This window comes from Bombus affinis, chromosome 14 (genome assembly GCF_024516045.1).
Source record: "Bombus affinis isolate iyBomAffi1 chromosome 14, iyBomAffi1.2, whole genome shotgun sequence".
Lineage (NCBI taxonomy): Eukaryota > Metazoa > Arthropoda > Insecta > Hymenoptera > Apidae > Bombus > Bombus affinis.
Window position 1 is genome coordinate 2,035,925 of NC_066357.1, and position 21,550 is coordinate 2,057,474.

Sequence of the window (21,550 nt, forward strand, 5' to 3'; positions counted from 1 at the left end):
ATTATTTATTTAATATTCTCCATTATTTTTGTTTAATGTTTATATGTGTGTAATTGTGTGTCTTCAAAGTGAAGATTGTTATTTTCAATTATTAAATAGTTTTTGTTAGCAACTTAATTTTGAGAGTATGAATTTGAAATTACTGAATTGACGTTATTACGGTAAGATGATAAATGTATGTCTCAATAGCTTCTCAGTGTAGCAAATGGAATTCTGTAAATCAGTATCTACCAAATTCTATAATATATGATGACTAATGACTGTGAAAAGGTTATTGCTAAAGCAGGTTAAGAAATTTAAATAATTCATTCATTTACTGTGTTAAAAACTGATCAATACATAATTTGCGAAATATGTTCTTGATGGAGCACTGAATAGAAATATTTCACTTTTTCATATCATATTTTTCAGAATATTAAGATATTTTTGATGTAAATGTATTTAGTATTATATCATAGCCTATAAAATGACGAATTCAATAATAACGTTTTGAAATTATCTTTAATCTTAAAATATAGAGAGAATATATCAAGAATAACTATAATTTATTTGTATTTGTACAATATTTTCTATTATGATAGTACAATATTTTTTGAAATTACACTACTTTAACATCTCTTTATTATAAGTTATTGAATTCTTTTTATCGGCTGCAACGTAACATTAGAAAATGGGAAACGTAAAATTAGAAAATGATTCATTAGAATGGTTAGGAAATTCAAGGCTAGCTTAATAGCTCAAGGCACAGAAAAAAAGAGAAATCTTTTTATTCAACGACCAGTATGGAATAAAACATGAAAACATTGTAACTATATTTATAAAATTTGATATTTAATTACAGGATGTGGGCTTTGTCATTGCTTTATTGTTGGATTATGTGGTATGTGTGCATTTGCAGAAGCTTGCGTTCTTCCAATTATTTTAGTTATAATCCCATTTATGGCATGTGATTTAAGCCTAAATACAAGCCAAGTGACTACTGTGTATGCTATGTTAACTTTAGGTATATATACGTATATATATATATATATATATATCGATAGATTATACAAATGTGGCTTATTAGTTTATGCATTTCTTACAAGAATATGACCAACTGATAATTGTTAATTATCAACAAAAATTTACGTATGTAAATACAAGTAAATCAAAATTATATACAATTGAATAAGGTGAAATATGGTTCCAACGCTATTTAGTTCCTCTGCTGCCGTAAAAACAAAGATAAAGAAATCTCATAAGTTAGGCAAGATAGAAAAGGGGATTATGAAACAATTATAAAAAAAAACATATTGCTTATTACATAGAATTTGTCGATGTTGAGAAATAATGAAGAAATCTTAGATGATTATGAAAGTGACCATGAAAAGGGTTCTTGCTTACTATTTTTTTAACAATATTAGTAACTAAATGACGTCACAGGTCAATTATATGTAAATATAAATTACAATGATAGTATAATCAGAGTCGTACCAACTAACCAAATTTCCCCTCTAGTATAACTAATTCAGTAATGTGAATGATTAATCAAGCGAGCTTCTCTTGCCATTACTTTAACAGTAAGCGGAAAATAATCTGATCACATATCAGGCAATTACTGGTTACATAAACCCTGTAGTCTCCTTGGTAGAATGAAAAATAACTGGTTAGCAGAGACCGTTTTAAAACCTCATTGATCCTAATTCAATGATGTTATAAATCTTTTTACTTTGTGTCTTTACGTTTCCAAATAACATATATTTAAAATAAATTATAAAATATTTTATATTTAGATAATTTATAATATTTTATGAAAATAAGATTTTGTATAGGAATGGCTGTAGGAGCATTTGTATTCGGAATAATAATCGATGCAAGTGGACGTAAAGGATCGATTCCCGCCACTATGATCGCTGTGTTTTGCGCCACTATCAGTTTATCCTTTGCGCAAACTACTTTCCTGATATACCTTTCAATATTTGTACTTGGACTGGGGTAAGTCCAATTACTATCTATGAAATCACATATATAATTGTCATGCATAATAAATGAGGTATGTATACATGTAAAGCTGAAAATATCTGCTCGTTACATATGTATAACAATATATATTTTTTTAGATTAGCTGGTAATAACGTGGTTTTAAGAGTATATGTAATCGAATTTTTGCCCATGAAACGAAGAGGCTTTTGTTTAGTTGCTTTGGATGTATTAGGAGTTATTGGTTATGTGTCTGCTTTAGGTAAAGATTATAAAGGAGTACGAAAGTTCTAAAGTCATTAAACGTTTTATGATAATTCAAAATAGGATTGTCATGGCTATTGGTGCCTTCGATTGTGCGATTACAAAACAAAAAATTTCGACCAAATTCTTGGCGAGTCCTTATAGGATTAGGAGGTATACCAAATTTGATCATGGCATGTGCGACTAGTTTATTACCGGCAAGTCCTAGATACTTGCTTTATCGGCGTCGGTACGAAGAAGCGCTAACTGTATTACGGCAGATCTATGCAATTAATAATTCGAAGCATGCCGATACTTATACAGTATGATTATCTTATATTAAGTCATCTCTCTCTTTTTATAAGTGCAATTTTTCTGTGAGTCAAATTTCAGATAATAACACTGCTAAAATATTGAAACATTACAACCATTTCCACGCTGCAAACCTTTTATATAAAATTTCAGCTACTAAAATATATAATATACAGTAATACATTTTATTATTCCAGTTACGTACTTTAGACAATTGTGTTCGACCAGACGAGGAAGATGAAGAAGATACAGGAAATGTGAGTAAAATAGTACGGAAATTCTGTATAAAAACACGCAAACGAATCCGCAAGATATGCAGCACACCATTTAAATGTACCACGATATTAGGACTTTGTATCAACCTTTTACAATTTCCAGGGTAACATATCGTTTTTTTATTAAACGTAATCGCATTAAACACGCTTTATCATTTGTTGTGATAATATGATTACAATAACTAGAATCATTTGGGTTGCTCTTTGGAATACGCAATTGTTTCAAGAAACAGAAAACTTTAACAAATCGGCAAAGAAGAATTCTACATGCGTTGTCGATATAGAGAACTTGGCATTAGGATTTTTGCACAATTGTCAAGAAATAGACACGGATCGTTTTAGAATTCTTTTCTATTTATCTTTGAGCTACATATTAGGAGAAATTTTGTTGCTAATTGGCATCGATGTTATTGGTAGAAAAATATTTCTAGGTAAGCGTATCGTTAGTATACTATTCATTCTAACGTTGCTATATTATTAAGGACAAATCTTTTCGATTTTATTTTTTAGTACTTTCAGGATTAGTGGGAACAGCCGCGTGTCTTGGTTTATTATTTACAGTTCATAATATAGTACAAATCGTTCTTTCACTGATCATACTAGCAGTTTACGCGATTGGTCGTACGACAGCTTCGATACTTTTACTGGAAAATTATTTTACCGGCGTAAGGTTAATTATGAAACAGTTTCTATGATTAGACGCATATTTTTTTGTTAGTAATGTATACAAAGGTATATGAAATTTTTAGTGAATTTAGTATAATTTCAGGGGTACGATTATCGGTTTATCCAGAATATTTCCCTACTTGGTTGGTAGTTTTACTAAACTCTTTCTAAATATACAATGTATTACTAGTATCTACATTATGTCAGGAATTTTGTTGAGTAAGTAAACTCGGTGATTAAAAATATTGAACGAATTTAACGAGTTAATGGTTTCAGGTGCTGCTGTTGCAGGGTCACGAATGCCTGACCTAACCCGATTACCGATGCAAGAATAGCTACTTAATGTTCATATTTTTATAATTTCGATAAATTATAAATAATTCTCCATGGACTATAGTTATGTTGTAAAAAACAGAGCAGATCGTTATTCATATTTTGGTAGCAGTCATAAATGTTTCTATAGTACATGAGAATTAGGCAAATTTCTTTCGTGTATGGTATGGTAGAAAATATAATAAAAAATATGGCGGTAAAGGTGTAGCAAAAAATAGTTATATTGGCATGTGCAGGGCATGCAGACACATAAATACAAACGTGGGCGGCTATTCGAGAGTATACGCCATAGTCTTTCCACCGTCTATTTTCGACGAGAACAGGAAGACCGTCTCTTTTACGTGGTTATCGTGGACATGCTCTCGCGCATGCTCTTCGAACGTGGTGGAAAGCCTCGTCGTCACGAATACGCTCTTGTATTCGTTGTAAATACGAATGCCGAATGCTCGCTACCGAAAATAATCACGCGAGGACGTTGTTGCGATTTCAGGCCGCTTCTTCCGCGGCTCTCTTGACGCCGCCAAACGTAAAAAATGCATTCCCACCGCGAACCTTCGAGATATTCGCCGCAAGACCTACCGATATCCCTTAACACGAATATTCGTAATAATATCGGTTTCATTAATAATTAGACGTACGGTAAAATACCATCGGTCGTGTGTTTACTTCGTGTTGGATCAGCGATAGAGGATCAAACAAGTAAATTGTTACTGATGTGTAACGAAAGAGTGATACAAAATCTGGTGCTGTTCATTGTTCGTCCCCGTTACCTTGACTTCAGCTTCGAAGATAAAAGACATTATAGTTAAATACTTGAACAGTGACTGTCATTCTGTATTGTGTTAATTTCAAATTAAATAAATAGATGTTACAATTTCTAAATATCTCAAACTTTGTTACCAGAAGTGTCTAAACTCGATTCGGTGCTACGCCTATAATGTCCATGAAAAAAGATGTATTCTAAAATTAGATTACTCTGATATATTTAGAATATTAATAATTCAATTGACAAACTCGAGAAAAAGAGAGAGAGAAAGAAAGAGAGAGAGAGCGAATAGGGTAAAACGCACATGTAAAACGCGTTGGTAAACGTATTAGATAAAACTAGCCAAATGGTGGATAATGAGAAGTTTACTGATCACAGTGGTCAAAAAACCGAAAGAAATATCGGTCGACCATGCACGAGCCGTGTTAGCGAACAAAAGACATTATTCAAAGCCAAACACAAAGTGGATGAGAGTGATTTACCTATACCTCCACCGGATCCATGGGCGAGCCTATGGCGTCTGCAAAATACGCGAAATCAGGCGGAAATAGGACAGAGTCGAAACGTCGATGAAGACGAAGACATAATCGACTACTTGACGGATTTCGGGACGTTGCCGTTCGAAGGTCAAACCTCGGAGTGTCCTTCGAGAAATTCTGCTATGTCTGCAATGGCTATTTCAAGTCTTTACGCGGAAGACGCCTTCGAGCAGTTGGATCGTCTGTATACTTTCGCCGAGGAAATTCTCGAGCTCAGGGATCGCAATTCCAAATTTTTTAGACGCGTCAGGAATTTAGAGCGGCTGAAAGTACTCCGTAATGCCAATCAGAAGTTGGAAAATGCTTTCGAGCGAGACAAGGATGCGACGATCAACGTTTGCGAGGAGGATACCGGATTCGCAGAATCCTTGTTAGATGCTATGTTGTCGAATTGCAGAGATTCGCCGTTTCAAAAGCGGAATATCCGATCGTCCTCGTCGAGACAAACGAGAAATAAATTCGACATCGACAAGCAAATGTCGACAGATGAAATTTCTGGCAGCGCACCGAAAGTTTCTAAGTGGACCAGGGTTAAAGCTGCTTTCAAGTGGGAAAGGGCTTATACGAACGATACGGAAATAATGGATCCATCGATGACAACGAGCACGTCATCGACGACCACCGCCTCTCCCTCCACTCCAACTACTAAATATCACAGAAATCCAGATGTTGAAATTAAGGAATCGAACAATACGGCCACTTCGTCACCCGTTAACGAACCTTGTAACACAGGCATGCTCTTTGGTGGAACTTCATCTCCATCTTCGTTCAATGAAGGATTTTATGATTGTACGAAATTCGTAAACTTTTGTTTACATATATATGTATTCGTTACAAATATTTTTGCCATTACAGTTTATCGAATATTATCTTTTTGCAAATTAATCGTTTAAATGAAAGACACGAGGATCATTTGTAATTAAATCACTCAGAGAAATTTCGAAACTCGGTCTTGATAGATGATCGTATGTCCATGTTTTTTCGTAATTTGTTAAATTTTTTTAGGTTCACAGAAAAGTGCTTTAAATCATTTAAATTATCAATCCTTAAAGAGAAAACCTAGTAAAAAGGCTGATTATGGAAATTGGCATAGTCAATCTCTTGATGATAATATCCTTATACTGGACACTTTGCAAGTTAATGAAACGGGTCTAACAAATGAGGTAAATAAAATGTTATTGTTACTTATTAAATTATATTTTATTGTCTATTATCTTTACACATTTGGATGCAGTTTAATTAGATAAATATCCGTTAACTTTTATTTTGCACATACTTTGTCTTTGCGACATATGCATTGATGAACGTAAAATTTACTTTCGTACACCAATTCTCACAAATAAATTTTACTCGAACAAAAATCATTAGCTGTTATCGTATCGATAACGACAGATACGAAAGTATAATATAGTTCAAATCGTGATTCACTTTTCTATAAAATATTTACTCGATATAAATCTTTCTATTATCAAAATAAAATTTTTATACAAAACTAGATCGGACAAGGAAAACCATTAATTCGGATTACATCGGATAACGATCACGCGATGCTATCGTCGAATAAAATAGACGAAAAAGATACAGAATCGACATCAAAGAGATCAACGCCAACTTTAACTATTACGATACCTTCACACGATGAGGACAACAGATACATATCTTCCCCGGAGTCAAACTCACCACTCTTTTTTAATACAAACACCTCTGCCGGAAATTCTCCACAGCCCAGGAAGACATACCGAGACCTGTCTATAAACAAGGATTTTAAACGACAGGTTAATATTGTCTTTCTCTATAAATGAAAAATTAATCTCTTCTTATATTTCGAAGATACATTTTGTCCACGAATTATTTACCTTAATTATTGATTTAGTTAATTTTGATTAATTAACTTTTTAAACTTCACACGTTTTTATTTATAATGTAACAGCGATCGTATGGTGGAGAATCAGCGATTCTTCCGTCAAAAGCACAGAGGTCAGACTCCAAATGGAACAAAGTCAGACGAGCGTTTCTAACGAATTCAACTTCAAGCATCTCATCGAATTTCATCAACGTCGTTTCCAGACAGATGCTTTTTCAAGACGGTAATTTAATAATTTACCTATGCATACAATGATATTTCTTTCTAAGAGGACCAGCTTCACGACGATCGCCGTTTCTGTTCGTTTTTAGCAGCAGTGACACAATTGTTTAGGTGTTCCAAAAATGCTTCGCCCTTTTTGCGACACGTTTGCGAAACATTCGTTAACGATGCCTTGTGATATTCCAAAATTCCACGTTGCAACGATTCGATTTTATTCAAACCAATTTGCGCGTTCTGAGACGTTTTGTCTAATATCTTCTCCGCGTAGACTGCGTTTTCTTCGACGCATTTGGTCAACGCTTGCGGAGTTTTGCATTTGCGACAGGAGAGTATCAGAGATTTGGCACGATCGATGCAAGCTAATATGTCGCGCTCTAAACACTCGATATTTACTTTTATTCGTTTTATTCGAGGTACGACATCGTATTCCACGTTCTCGAAAGCCTGGCGAACCTCGTGATTCAGCGACATAGCAGATTTGCGTTTCATGGAACCAAATGATGGATCCACTGCGAGCAACTTCTGAAGCGTTTTCTTAATGTCATGCAAAATTCCTTTCACCAATACCTGCTCGTTATTTTTCGACAGTTCTATATCTTTCGTTAATTGAACGAACATAGATTTTGATTCGTTTTGAATGTTATTCAAGATAGCGTTAGCCTGTTTCGTAACATTCTCATACGCTTTCTGATAAACATCCACAACGCTTCTTTCTTTGCACTGAAATGTAAGTTACAAATCGTTGTCGAGGATCATTGTGTTAATGTGATAGAATAATGTACGCATTTATTACTTTTGGTGGAGGTTTTGCAAACAGTTTCTTACAACATCGTTGTTCCTTAGATAGTTTTGGGCATTTAACAAGATCCTCTTGATATTTTTTACATTTCGGTAATATCGTTTCCTTTTTAACGTCTTGCGGTCTTTTACATAGTGCCTTGTTGCATTGCTTACCCTGTACAGAATATTTGATAATATTGGTATGAATTCTACGAATGACAGGGACAATAAATTTTGCGACCAACATGCCAAATTTACGAATAGAAATTAATCAAACAGCCGATCTCCGTGCGACAAAAGAAGACGATTTTTGATATTGGAATTGGACGAAAAGTTCGTAGTAGTTCTGATAATCGATATAAACAGTAATAATACAAAGTATTGCTTTATATTTGACGAGATTGGTAGATAACAATTTATTATAAACTTTTGCCAATCAATGAATCATTAAATAAAAGTTAGATAAATGTTGTTTTTTATCAATTAATTAATTAACGAGCACTTCTACGATTGACTGCACTAAAATTCAACATCGATAACAATTCTTTTTCTTACTCAGCAGGACTGGAAGCATCAATCGGCTGTAATCATAACGACAGCGTGGAAAATGTCGAGAAGGCAACACCGTCGAACGCGCAAGTGGGCACACGACGAGATTACCAAGCCCTTAGGGAAAAACTGGGAACTGAATTCCACCAAAAACTGATCGAATGGGAACGTTTAAAAAATCTTCCACCTCGCGTTGCCACCAAAGAAGTTCGTGAAATTTCGCCCAGTTTGCCAAGTCCCCGAGAAAGTTTATTATCTGAAGAAAGATTAGCTCCTGAATTTAGGAAGAAGCTGCAGGACTGGAAACGCGCAAAGAAAGTACGACGAGGAAGTGCTCCCTTTGAACAACAGAGGATCAAACGACGTCGTTTGACCGACTGGCAGCTTTGGAGATCTCCTTCGAAAACTGAGCACAGAAATAGAGAGATTGCGACCCCGCAAGCTAACAGTGAATGTGGAGACATCGCTAACGACGGCAAGTCTCAGCTCTGCGAAGATTTTCCACGAAAAATAGAAAATTCGAAGAGAACGAACGAGACTGGCAATCATGATTCCCAATACTCGATACGATCGAAATCGCATCAACATAGAATCGCGTCTGGGATAGATGAAACCGAATTTTTCGTTCTAGAAAGGTTACTATCATTTTTTAATAATAATACGATTAAAGAGAGACGGGAGTGTGACGCTCAACAATTGGAAGAGTGTTTTGATGCAGATTCAAGGTATAACGCAAATATATGTTTTATTTATTAAGATTGACACTAAAAGTAGACTAACCGTAAATAGAAATTCTACTCTACTTTCTTTTTCTAACATTCCAATTAAAAATAATAACAATAATACCAATAATTGAAGAAATATTCACAAAAATTTGTAAGTCTACTAATTTTCATGTTCACATGAAATCAAACAACCTGACGGTGACACACATCCTACTAATGTGTATATTTTATTTAAGATCATATGCCGATGGAACACAGAGTCTAAACGATAGCAACGAAGTTTTCGTACGAACGTCCGTCGGATCCTACCGATTCGAAGGTATTTCACGAGAATTCACAAGAAAACTATACGATTGGGAACGATATCGTGGAATATCGCCCACATCCTCGACCTTCCGCCTCCTAGGACCCGGTTATATACCTTCTCTAAGACGATCGACTATCGAAACATCAACGAATTCACCCACAAGTAAGATTTTAATTCATCAATCATTGATGGAACAGTTTTCTCCACATGATCGTTTGAATAGGTAATTATTTAGAAGTTAGAAGCAACGAACCGGTATTGTTGAAAGGCGGCTGTTTGAAGAGATCGAAATCTGTCGGCGCCATGATCGAGAAAACTGATCAAACTGCATTTTTTGTACGCCGTTCGAACAGCTTACAGTCATTGGATCATCTCACGAATAGATTGAAAGATTTGGATCGCGTCGATATCTTGCCAGATACTAGTAAGTATTATCATTTATAGTTGTTTCGTTTCAACAACTGTGTTAACACTAGAACTACTAAAATAATCAAAATGTACAATTTATAATTATTCACAGAAATTTTATAAATTTATGGCGGTGCATTTTTAGGAATTCGAATAATTTTTGGTGAAGTATGCGAATAAAGATTTTCTTTTACGTTACGTACATATACATGAATATTTTTATATACTTGTCATTGGTAATTCTAGTGTGAAAACAGGCGTAACCTGTTAATCAATATCCTCGTTTATAATTTCAAAATTTCATTGTCTCAGTCGATTCTCGGAGAACAGAGGACGTAGCCGAAGATATAATGGATGACTCCGAACCGGAGGCGATGATCGTAGACATCGAAGACGTTATCGAGGAAACTGCAAGTCCCCTGGAAAGGGTGCAACCTCATCAAACACCAGTATATTCGGTTGCAGCGAGCGAAACCACTAGTATCGCCGTACCACTCGGTACAGTCACTTCTAGTCACGAACCATCCCCGGTATTTTTGATCGAGATTGAAGAAAATTCTGATCACAATCTTTGGAAATCTAACAAGTGGAATCAAAGGAAAAGTTTCTCGAGCGAAGACAGTCTGAGTCTGGAACAATCTGAAATGACAAAATCTTGGAATAATGAAAAAATCTCCCCGAACAATGACGAATCAGAGCATTGGCTCTCCACAGGTTCAACGAGTAAAAAGCAGATGTCTGGTATTAAAGAAGAGTTGGACAAAGATTCTGTCAAATCAAGTAGTTCGATTTGTTCGACAGATGGGGATACAGAATCTAACGTTATAAAAGAAGAAAAGAAACTAGAAGATCAAAGTCGCGTTAACTTCGAAAGGTATATGAAATCAACGTTTGTTCTGCAAGAACCTACTGTATGAAGAAATGAATTACACCTTCACAAATTTTTCCATTTTTAGAGAAGATGTTCCTGTAACATCACCCGTCGATGAAGAAGCAATTGGAAGAGACGCGGAGAAGCATGTATCTGATGGTAAGTTTAATAAGGTAATTAACGAAGCTTCTGATAGGTTCTGAGGTTGGTGACGAAAGCCAAGTAAAGAATACCTTGTTTTCCGTTCTAGAAACGAACGAAAACAAAACTATCCGTGAATGGAATCTTGGAAATCGTTCTATTTTTGGTGCAAGCATAAAAGAAACAATGGTAGATTTTATGAAATTTTATAGCGCAGTTTATCATTCTGCCTTCCAAATATTTTTTATTTTATTTTCTTACTTGTTTTCCTTACAATTGGTGACAAATGTGTAAATATAACTTAGAGAAAATTCAATGTGAAAGCTCGAAGATTAATTTGTTTAGAAAATCTTAGTTTGTTTCTAATGTTCGAACCGATTCTTCAAGGGAAAGTAGAAAAATGAAAGTAACGATGAAAGAAAGATCATTGTCTTCAGAATAAAGTTTTATCATAGCGCAATCAAAAGTATCGACCTGTCGGTACAACCAGGAGTTATCGAGCGAAAAGGAGCACGAGCAACGATCTGATAACCAAGCGGTAGGAAAGGATGAGGGCGGCAATAGTGGAAAAGACGGTGCTGAAACAACGAATAAGCCCAACAACGAATACGAGGAAATAATCCTGGGAACCAGCGATCCTTCTCGTTGCTCTTTAACGAATATGCAGTCAATGGCGAATTGTAAAAAAGAAACGACGTTAAGTTTACCAAAAACACCGAACGCTTGTGAATTAGGTACGTTCTAATTAGTTAATAAATACAATAATTAACATTTGTAATTTAATGCGCAATTTATTCGTGTCTCGTATTTTAAGAAATTCTATAAGCGTCGTAAAAAGGTTCGAATCAGAAATAAAAATATCATAATTACTCTTAGATGAAGTGAAGCCTACCACGCGTGAAGTAGATCTTTTTTACGCCAATCGGAGGGACGACAGTTTAAAGAAAATCGAAGAAAATTACGGTATAGTCGAGGAAGAATTAGATATCGATCATGATTCATCAGAAACGAAATTAAACTTAAACAACTATAAACCCACCAAATCATTCGTCGAGTACTCAAACCGTGAGAAACAAGATTGTTCGATAGATGCTACAACGAACGCACGATCGGTTGAGAGCAAAAAATGGCGAGAGTATCGTAATATCGAAAATGTTTCGACGTCTTCACAGTCATCCAGTACAAATTCTTGTACACGCGAATGTCGTCGCGAACCGACCATCGAAACAACTGCTTACACGGTCGCGCCAAGCCGCGAGGAACGTTGTTTCGAGAGAATCATCATCAATGAGGAAACTTTGAACAAGATAGTCGTGCCCACAGCTAGTACAGGCTGCGTCGAAAAAGCAAAATCCTCGAAAACACCGGTGGAACGTGCTACAACTGAGAATTCTGAGAGCAGTCGTCGATCAAGCAGCGATCACGACGTTCCGACGAACCAAGAAGGGAATGTCAAAAAGCAAATTTCCAGCTCACCGACACGAAACGTTTTCATTAGGACGAAACGTATAATATTCTCTCCGTTTCGACGCTCGGAAGAGCATTCAGCTAAAAAGGAAGACACTTCCGAGAACGATCAGGTATTTACAAGGAAAAGCAAAAGCAAATCCAGATCAGGATCCCCTAAAGTAAATCGTCAAGATGCACTTTTGAGGATGTCCCTTTCGTTGCCTTGGCCTCTTCGCCCATCCTCGAAGGATCGCGAAGCCAAGGAAACAAAGGCCGAAAGAAACGGCAAGGAAGAACGGGCATCTATCGAGAAACCAACCTTCGAACGATGCAAATCCGTGGAGAACGCGAGAAAATCGTCGATCAGCGAAAGCAACGTGTTTCCAAAAGAAACGAAGCGAGATAGAGCTTCGTCGACCGAATTGCCAGGAAGAAATGGCGAGTTTAAACAAGCCGCCGTACAGAAGAATCAACGAGCAGACGTCTCGGTGCAAGCAAAGCCAGGCGAACAGCAAAATCAAGCCTCTTTCAGAATTAGCTTGCCCAGTTTGAAGACCCAGGTTGACGAGAAGATGAAAGATGCGTCTTTCTCGAAATTCGATCCGCAGTCTTCCGATCTTATTCATAAATTGACGATTCTGTCTAACGTGGTAGCGAGAAGAGACGGTCGAACGAACACGATTTCCGAAGATACGTCTCTGGAATCGCACTCGTTAAGGATACGTCGTGCGAAGGAAGATTTCTTGTCGCGTCGCGGTGGTCCGCTTTGTCATTCCGTGCTAGAATCTCCATCGACCAAACATCAAATTTCTCCGAGAACGTTTCCTCATCATTACGAACAGATCTCGGAAAATCAAGAGAAGGTGACGAACAAAAGTATATCGGATGTAAATCATACGCTGAACTCATTGTCGAACGAGGCATCAGACAATCGTGGTGCACAAGAGGAAGCAACGAATGAGAAAAAGGTTGAACAATTTATAAACGAATACAATGCGAATGAGTTGTCGAACAGTCCAGTTTCTCGTCCTGATCGTGTAAAATCTGCCAGTGCCGGAATGATAAACGTTGATCCAGATACTTTCGTGCGTCTCACGGAAGCTAGCCGTGGATGTGAGTCTCTTCCAAGGTCGATCTCGAAGCAGCAACAGCCCTTAGGATCGTTCGCAAAAATTGTTAACAAATTTAAATTTACACGATTGATACGTGGCAAGGATATACAGGAGGAGAATATGAGCACTATTTCGAAATTGTGCAGACAAAGTTTGTTAATCGACGTTCGAAACGATTTTGATAAGTGCTGGGAATCCAGCGATCGTGAGAAGACTTCCAAACAGGATAGTGCAGGAAGAAGTAAGGAAAATGAATAATTATGGCTTCTAAATTTAATTTTCCAATTAGTAGGAAGACAGACGATTGTTTGAAGAAAAGAATTTTTCGGATAGGATAGTCATCCTTTCTTATAGCGATTACTTCATAATACTATAAATAATTCAAATCAAGTTTCAACTTTTGTGACACTTTTACTGCCTTCTAACTTTTAAAGTATCGCTTATTTCGTGTCAATAGTTATGTCTTCTTTTCCACAGTATCATACAGAAAATGATAACACATGTAATAACAGTATCACGTGAAACTAATAAAGAAAATATACGGTGTTAATGATAATAGGACGTTTAAATAGTTGATCATTCGAATAGTAGCCTGTATTAAATACCATTGATGGATAGTCACAGTACTAAAAGTACAGTGTACGTTAGACAGGATTTAAATGTTATAAAGCATCATAACATTAACCCATTTACGTAAAATCATAGCAACGAAATTATACCAGAATTGCTACGTTACAGTGTATTAGATAGAAGGAACAAAAATATAAAAAATTTGTTCATATAAACGTGTAATTAAATATATTTAAAAAAACAACTGACTTTTGGTAAATATTATTCGTTAAATTTATTTCCTGCAGTATTCGCCTATTTAAAAAATGCTCGACATTATGTTTCCCTTTGTGCCTATTAGGTAACGTTACTTGTAACTTTCTATTCGTAAAGTAATCTATACTATAAATTAATTTCAAGCAAGATACGCATAAAATGGTAATTAATTACCGTCAGATTTAATCTAACTCGCAGCAACCCCGAACAAATAAAATACTTTTTCCTATGAGAACTTTCACCATCTTAAAAACTTAAACGTATACGTATCGCGCGTAATTGAAGAGTAAGAGCAAACAAAAACGGAGGGTCGTTCCGAGTATTACCGTTGTTTGATAAAATGAAATTAATACCCCTGGGGTAGTTTCGAGTGGTGCACAGAAACTAAAAGTAAGCTCGTGTCGTGTGCGTCCAATGCTGCCCCTTTTCTTTCTCTTGCCCTCCCTTTTTAACTTTCTCGTCCTGTTTTCTGTTTAACCCTCGCACCCGCTTCGGAGCTTCGAACGATCCTTTCACGTGTTTTCATACCCGTGATACCTCTCACGAACGCGAAAACTCTTCGATCGTATTAAGCGGATTTTATTCGATCACGAGGCGCTCGAACAAACAAATCGGTTGAGCGAGCGCATTTCGTTTCGTTCTCTGTGATTGTGTGCCGTTGCCATTGTGCTATCGTGCCGCTCAAGAATAGATCTACCTTGGGAAGAGTTTTGATTTATAACGAGTTTAAGCCGACCCAGATCATGGGATATCTGTTTTCTTCCTGCAACTGAAGAGTTTTCGTTGTCTGTTTTTTTAGTAACGCGAAATGACTGTTTATGCGACAAATGTACGATAATATATAATTAAAATCTAAAAACAAATTTCTACGTCTCACCTTGTTATCAATTTTTTATAAAATCTATCCAAACGTCAAAGATATCTACAGTCTAAAAACAAATAATCTTTTAAAAAAGAAAAGAAGCTGGCAAGAAAAACATAAACGATACACTTTATGATAGACTGCTTTAACCCTTTCAAGGTGTAAAAATATCACGACAAGGCAACGAGCTTTCTCAAGACGTTTCAAAGAAGAAAAATTGTTACCAGTATATACATACACATATAAATATATACACATGTGCGTGTGTTTTAGCAATGGAATATGTAAGATGAATGTGTCTTGGGAAACAACTTGGGAAAAGTCAGGAACGTAATATAGCAGATAGCCTGCTCTTATTCCGACATCCTGATCACAGGTAGGGGATCTTTTACCGATTTACGAGCTGGACGTCAAGCTCGCAGGATCATCGAATCCCTCACAATGGGCGGTCGTGTTTTTCGTTGCATCCACCAGGATCGACCACACCTTTTACCTGCGCTTATAATCCGGAAGCATTCGCGAGAGCACGCACTAAGGTTCGAAACATCAAACAGATATTGTATCGACACCTTTCAAGAATATAACAGAAATATTCCAATACGATCCTCTTTTTATCGAACAATTCGGCTTATTGTTAACATTGATCCTCCTTCGAATCTATGAGAAATTGTGCATCTAACAATAGACTAAAGTTTTAAAGATAATATGCAATTTGTGATTATATTTTGCGTAAATTTTCTTTCCTCGATTTCAGGAAATTTGATTTCTTATTTATTTGATCGACTGGTGCTTGTCTCTTACTCTTTCTTTGCCTTTCGAATTCATATATGCAGCTTTACCTCTCATTGTAAACCAATGAATATTTTGATATTGCCTTGTAAAGAGGACCGATCTCTTGAATAAATCATGCATCTGCAACTTTTATATTGGACGTATGGACTGAGTTGCACAAGTTTGTCACGCGAATGAGTTGAAGCGACTGTCGCTGATGGGACGTCATTGATTTATGCGCACCAGTTTATATTCGACGCGATTTTCGTATGGCGAATAGCATAAATAGCCATGCGTTTGTGTCTATAAGCACGAAGCTTGCTTCAGTTTTATGTCTCAATTCTGATTTCGTCGAGTAGAAATATAAATAGATTATGTTTCTCCCTCTGTAATATCGATAAACTTGAATTTTATAATACCAAGATTGAATATAGAAATTCCTATTACATATAAAAAGATGTAAAATGTAACGCTTGACAGCGCAGGTTCGGTAGTAAAATTTCATCTCAATTTGTCGAGAGTTGATTTCATACATGCTGCCTTTCCCCATAGTTGGAGAATACGTGTAATTAATCTTGATACATCGAAGGTACACACCGGTGCAGCGAATATATGCAGCGGAGTGCTCGTCACCCGACAAATTTCCGCCGGCCGATTATATTTATCGCCTGATTTCAGCCGGCAGATTACATTATTTTAATGCTTAATGCGTTACGCCTCTGGCTCGGCTTCCTTGGCAAAGACGGGTGGTTGCATGTGGTAGCGGCTACGACAAAATATTCGGCAGGGTTTCGAGATCTCTACGCTAAATGTACTCAAATAAAGCAATCTCCACGATCAGACAACGACAACGCGGCGGCGTTTGTCTTTTATCCTCCGTTTTACCCCTTCCCTTTACCTCAGTCAGCTTCCTCCCCAACCCCATCGAGTATTTTGATGACAGTGGCCACTGGTCACTGCTGGCGGTTCCAGCTTCCTCTTCTTTGTCAAGGCAAACCCTTCTGACAAAGCGAAGGTGGTAGTCTGCCGGAGAATTAATTGCTTTGAACAATATTTACGTTCTCTCGTCTAAGAGATTCCTTCCTTTCTTTTATTCCTGAGCTTCATTTTTTTTCTTTACGAAGGCCTGACCGAGGATACCCCAACCCCTAACCGCCAAGGAAGATGTCGCGCGATTTTTATCAAGTTTCCGAGGAATCTCAAGGAAGCCGGCTCTTGAGAGTACGAATCCTCGTCCGCTAGCATGAGAACGTGTACGAGAAGGGCCTCGCGAGACAAGTCAACATCGCCACGCGACATCCATTCGAATTTTTATGGGATCTTTACGTATCGCTCGACAATCCAATCGTAAAACGATTCTTCTTTTTTTACATTTTTACGAAACACTTAATGACGTTCTTCACTTTCGGAACTGAATCGAACATTTGTAGTGGGAATTGTAGAAATGTAATACAAATGCAAATTTTCATCCATCAAGGACGAAGGAGAGGGGGGAAATAAAAACAGTCAAAGTGATATAAAGTAAATACAAAATGCAGTGTTTATAAATATTTCAATTTCTTTAAACCTCGTAGTACTATCTGACGAAGAAGGACGTCAACGAGAAAAAGTTGTTATACGATAAAAGCGTTATATTAGGGTCCTTTCGAGCACGGTGTATTTTACTACCGTTTCGTGTATCTTTCTACTTTTTATGTAAAAAAATACGCGTTGTTTGTATACTCATGTTCGACAAATTTTCCGGTTTCCGTAAAACAAGGGTTCACGCAGCATCGCCCTTCTAACGTTTACGCTAACCAAATATGTGGTGCTAATCACCAGGATGATGTCATGTCCCATCCTTCTTCTCTCTGCACCGTGTTAATTATAGTTTATTCGACGTTGAACATGCTAGACAATGTTTATACGGATGCTGGTCGCGCGCCCATATTTTTCACAAAATATCAAACGTTGGGCATAAAATCGTAAAAGAAATGGTAAAAGTAAACGAGATTTTTGTTTCTCGAGGCAATGAAAACAATTCTTCTCCGGCGAATTAAAAGCACGTAGGTGAATTACTTTATTGCTCTTTGCAAAAGATGTGATCGTCCTTGGCTATCTATCTAATAATTAAATGTTTTTATGGGGAAAACAGTAGTGAAAAGAAATGGAGCAAAATGCGACGACGATAGCAAAGAATCGAAGGTGAAAAGAGGGAAAAGAAAAATAAAAAAAGAGGAGTCATCGTTAAAGAAAGGAGGCTGCAGGTTCTCAAATTGCAATGAAACCGGGCACCGACGCGTCGCATGGGTTTCGTATGACGACCAGACCACCGATGACGATGCTGTTTTTCTTTCGCCCCGAATATACTTTTCATCCCTTATGATACAACTTTGTTCGTTGAACGAAATTAAACCCGATTCAAGCAATTACAAGGAAACTTTATTCCATTGCGCGACTCTTAGAACAGTCAAATAAGGGACATTCGAAGAGTAGACATTTATAGAGGCGAAAAAATGTTCTACTACGCCTCGAAGAGAGCATCGAAGTCTCTTTGGAGTTTGGAGTTTAAGCTAAACTTGCGAGGTCCTCTTATAAGACTTCGAATTGTAAGACTTCGCTTTACGAAATTGGCGAGGAAAGGATATTCGAAAACTACGAGAATGTATAAAATAATTATATTTTTCAACACATGCAGTTTCAGTCTCAAAGAGCGCAGTAATATTTATAATACAATAAATTATAAGTACGTAACTTGGTCCGGCTTTATAATACAATATCGAGTTAACGATTTATCCATTAAAATATCGTTACTTTACAAAATTTACAAAGTTTCTAGTATTTACAGAAATCTTGGAAATGCGTGTCTAAACCTTTCACGTTACGTTTCGCACGATAAATATTACGATAATAATATTAAAAAATATAAACTATAAGACGATGGTCAATATCGTTTTACAAAAGATAAACGAGTGAATGGTACGCAGTTATAAGAATCATCGGATAACTGAAATGATATTCTGTAATTACAGCTGTAAATATCTACAAGAAAATGATAATGGATCGTTCCTACGTTTCAAACACAATTCCTATAATTCGACTAAACAATGTAAACGTAATTCATATCTCGTACATTTGGATGAAACATCTTTTCTATACACAAGCTAAAATTCAACTATTTCGCTCCTCCGGTTAATTCCACTAAACACTTTCGTTCAATTTCAACGACCGACTTTACCAGTTCGTTGACTAACACGATTTTCAGCGAAATCTTAAAAAAAGAGAGAAAAAGAGAAAAAAATGTTATTGCAACAAATCGTACAATGCCGTAATGTAAGACTGTGCCATTTGAAGCGTTTCGTATTTCGAGAGCTGCCGGTCGTTACCCAAAGACGGAAGATACGCTCGCAATCTATCGAACGCTTTATTCAGGTTCTGCATTCTTCTCCGTTCTCTGGCGTTCGCCGCCAGTCTGCGTTTCCTCACAATCGTCGAGCTAACGTATTTACCTCTTCTTCTCACCACGTTTCGATTGTTCCCGTTTCCATCGATCTCGGATCCTATGTGATCGGGACTGTCGCTCATTTCGGCATCATCCTCGCTGTCAGCGTCTACGATTCTGTCTGAGAAACTGCTGGAGTTGCTGATGACACTGCCTCGAGACGACTGCGCCTTTTCGTGCTCCGTTTCAGCCTCAGGATCCGCGGTCCCATCGGTATCCGCGTCCATACTGTTTACTTCTTCCGTCAGATCGATCATGTTTATAGCATGTTGCGTTGCCTCGCTGTTGATCGTAGCGAGGCCCCTCTTCGTAACGTACCTCTTGTTCAGTTCCTCCATCGAGCCTAATAAACGGTACGTAACCGGAGTACTTATCGTGTCAGGCTCTGACGATACAGACAAAGTTGTGGCAGGACTAACCGATCGTAAACTTGCGGTTGGACTCGGCGTGTGCCAGCCATCGCTGCGATTTCCGTCGTACACGATGCACTGCGGTATGCTGATACTGCTTACTGGTGGAAGATCAGACTTGCTCTTGGAATAAGCGTAGCTCGGTAAATCCAGATACGTGCAGGATACCACCTCGTCCTCTCTCGGTGGGAACATATATCCGTATCGAAACATCTCCTGCAGTTCCATGCCGGCAATTTCTGAATCGAAATAGAACACAGAATTTGGAAATGGAAACTGCTCACTGGATCGGTAGGGTCGATAAGTAAGCCTCTTACTCTCTTCGATGTCTTCACTGAATTTCCACTGTATTTTCACGGAAACACCAGTTGCGAAACAAGCTCTTTTTATTGACTACGATGTGCGTGTATGTGATCCTATAGAGCAGTTTATGATGCACGCACGCCGACTCCGCTGTCGGGGTGATTCTAAAGTCGGCTGGTACACCGCCGGGGGATTTATGCGTTTTTGGAGCGAGGCACCCTCGTGCAGCACGTGCCGCCCGACCAATGAAAACTCGCCGTCGGTCCCCACCATTTCTGCGGTGAGGTAAAGCCAACCAGCCCCGAGTATGCGAACGGCTAGCGTAACAGGTGGCATCGGCGCCTCCATCCTATACGATCACGTATAAAATCGCACAGCTATTACCTGGCCCTTCGGTGACATATGTATGTATTAATACTAATACATATGTAAGTGCGTGCATGATCATATACGAGCTCCATTCAATGCATATCACGTACAAGTTTATATCATTTACTTAGGATTCACGGTAAACACAGACGCGAGAGTCTCTTTGATCACGATGCACTGAAACTACCTGTTATTGAGATACTTGGTCGATAATTTGTGATGGTATTAGAAGTAGTGGCGTCGAACACACGAAGAATGATATTCAACGAATAATAATAATAAAACTCGCGATGTACTTAATGTAACGAGATTCGATCCTTGATGACGCAATGTGATTTACGAGTTATATTATGTCCCCTAGTATTTTTAAATATTATCCGATTAATTTCGTTGCTACTATATTAAGCTACATATTTTTCTGTTTAATTCTCGTTGTAGAGGATTGACACGTATTTCGATGTTGAGGATCAACGAATACTCGGATAATTTAATACGTGTCGCAGTATGATCTATACTTCGATGAATATACTCGTATGAACCGTACAATGTTATTTTTTGACGAAACGTAAGGGCAAGTGGAAAATCAGATAAGAAAATGAGGGAATATTATTCCGTGTGAATAATACGAAGTTATGTAAATAAATAATGGTAATTTGGAGTACACGCTTAAGCAATCTGACCGGGTAAACCGATCGGTTGAAGCGATTGTGGGACGAGGAACGCGGTCCAGCGCAAAATCTTGGGAAAAGAACGGATCGTATCTTCAAAAGGGTGCAAATACCTCAGGGGCGTAAGGTCCAGTTACATTTTTACTCGCTCAATTAGCGAAAACAGGTAGGATAAAGTTTGCGGCGAGCACGAAGGTGGTCCGAAGCAACCCGATCTCTGTCATTCCCTTCGGACACAGCCGTCTTGGATTTCGGGATCGTCCCGCCATTGCCTTAAAATTCTTCCTAAGTAGCGACACGATAATCCTTTGCTCGAAAACCTTTGGTACTTTTCGTACTT

General features: G+C 37.5%; 3 protein-coding genes across 8 annotated transcripts; 2 read left to right on the forward strand and 1 right to left on the reverse strand.

Annotated features, from left to right (window-relative positions):
• The first annotated feature begins 139 nt into the window (after window positions 1-139).
• Window positions 140-4,003, forward strand: LOC126924476 (synaptic vesicle glycoprotein 2C-like). Of its 3 annotated transcripts, none has more exons than XR_007713559.1 (8): window positions 140-1,974; window positions 2,100-2,221; window positions 2,287-2,525; window positions 2,712-2,893; window positions 2,976-3,220; window positions 3,300-3,454; window positions 3,559-3,674; window positions 3,732-4,003. XR_007713559.1 is itself a non-coding variant. In XM_050739007.1 (8 exons), the coding sequence occupies exons 1-8, from the start codon at window positions 2,028-2,030 to the stop codon at window positions 3,788-3,790; spliced, it is 1,128 nt and encodes a 375-aa protein (XP_050594964.1). In that variant the 5' UTR covers window positions 140-2,027; the 3' UTR covers window positions 3,791-4,003. The 3 variants fall into 3 exon arrangements, 2 of the variants coding, with proteins under 2 accessions (XP_050594964.1, XP_050594963.1); XM_050739007.1 differs by having other exon boundaries at window positions 140-2,032; window positions 3,300-3,459; XM_050739006.1 differs by having other exon boundaries at window positions 3,300-3,459.
• On the forward strand, window positions 3,850-14,082 carry LOC126924474 (uncharacterized). Of its 4 annotated transcripts, none has more exons than XM_050739000.1 (12): window positions 3,850-5,882; window positions 6,099-6,256; window positions 6,590-6,868; window positions 7,024-7,180; window positions 8,522-9,233; window positions 9,470-9,702; window positions 9,764-9,964; window positions 10,261-10,822; window positions 10,905-10,978; window positions 11,070-11,149; window positions 11,451-11,694; window positions 11,837-14,082. In XM_050739000.1, the coding sequence occupies exons 1-12, from the start codon at window positions 4,901-4,903 to the stop codon at window positions 13,777-13,779; spliced, it is 5,625 nt and encodes a 1,874-aa protein (XP_050594957.1). In that variant the 5' UTR covers window positions 3,850-4,900; the 3' UTR covers window positions 13,780-14,082. The 4 variants fall into 4 exon arrangements, with proteins under 4 accessions (XP_050594957.1, XP_050594958.1, XP_050594959.1 ...); XM_050739001.1 differs by having other exon boundaries at window positions 9,776-9,964; XM_050739002.1 differs by lacking the exon at window positions 11,070-11,149 and having other exon boundaries at window positions 11,416-11,694.
• Window positions 14,083-18,646: 4,564 nt separating this feature from the next.
• LOC126924632 (protein atonal) lies at window positions 18,647-20,333 on the reverse strand. The gene is made up of 2 exons (XM_050739341.1): window positions 20,188-20,333; window positions 18,647-20,109 (listed from the first exon to the last, which is right to left on the reverse strand). The coding sequence occupies exon 2, from the start codon at window positions 20,096-20,098 to the stop codon at window positions 19,262-19,264; it is 837 nt and encodes a 278-aa protein (XP_050595298.1). The 5' UTR covers window positions 20,099-20,109; window positions 20,188-20,333; the 3' UTR covers window positions 18,647-19,261.
• Window positions 20,334-21,550: the final 1,217 nt, after the last annotated feature.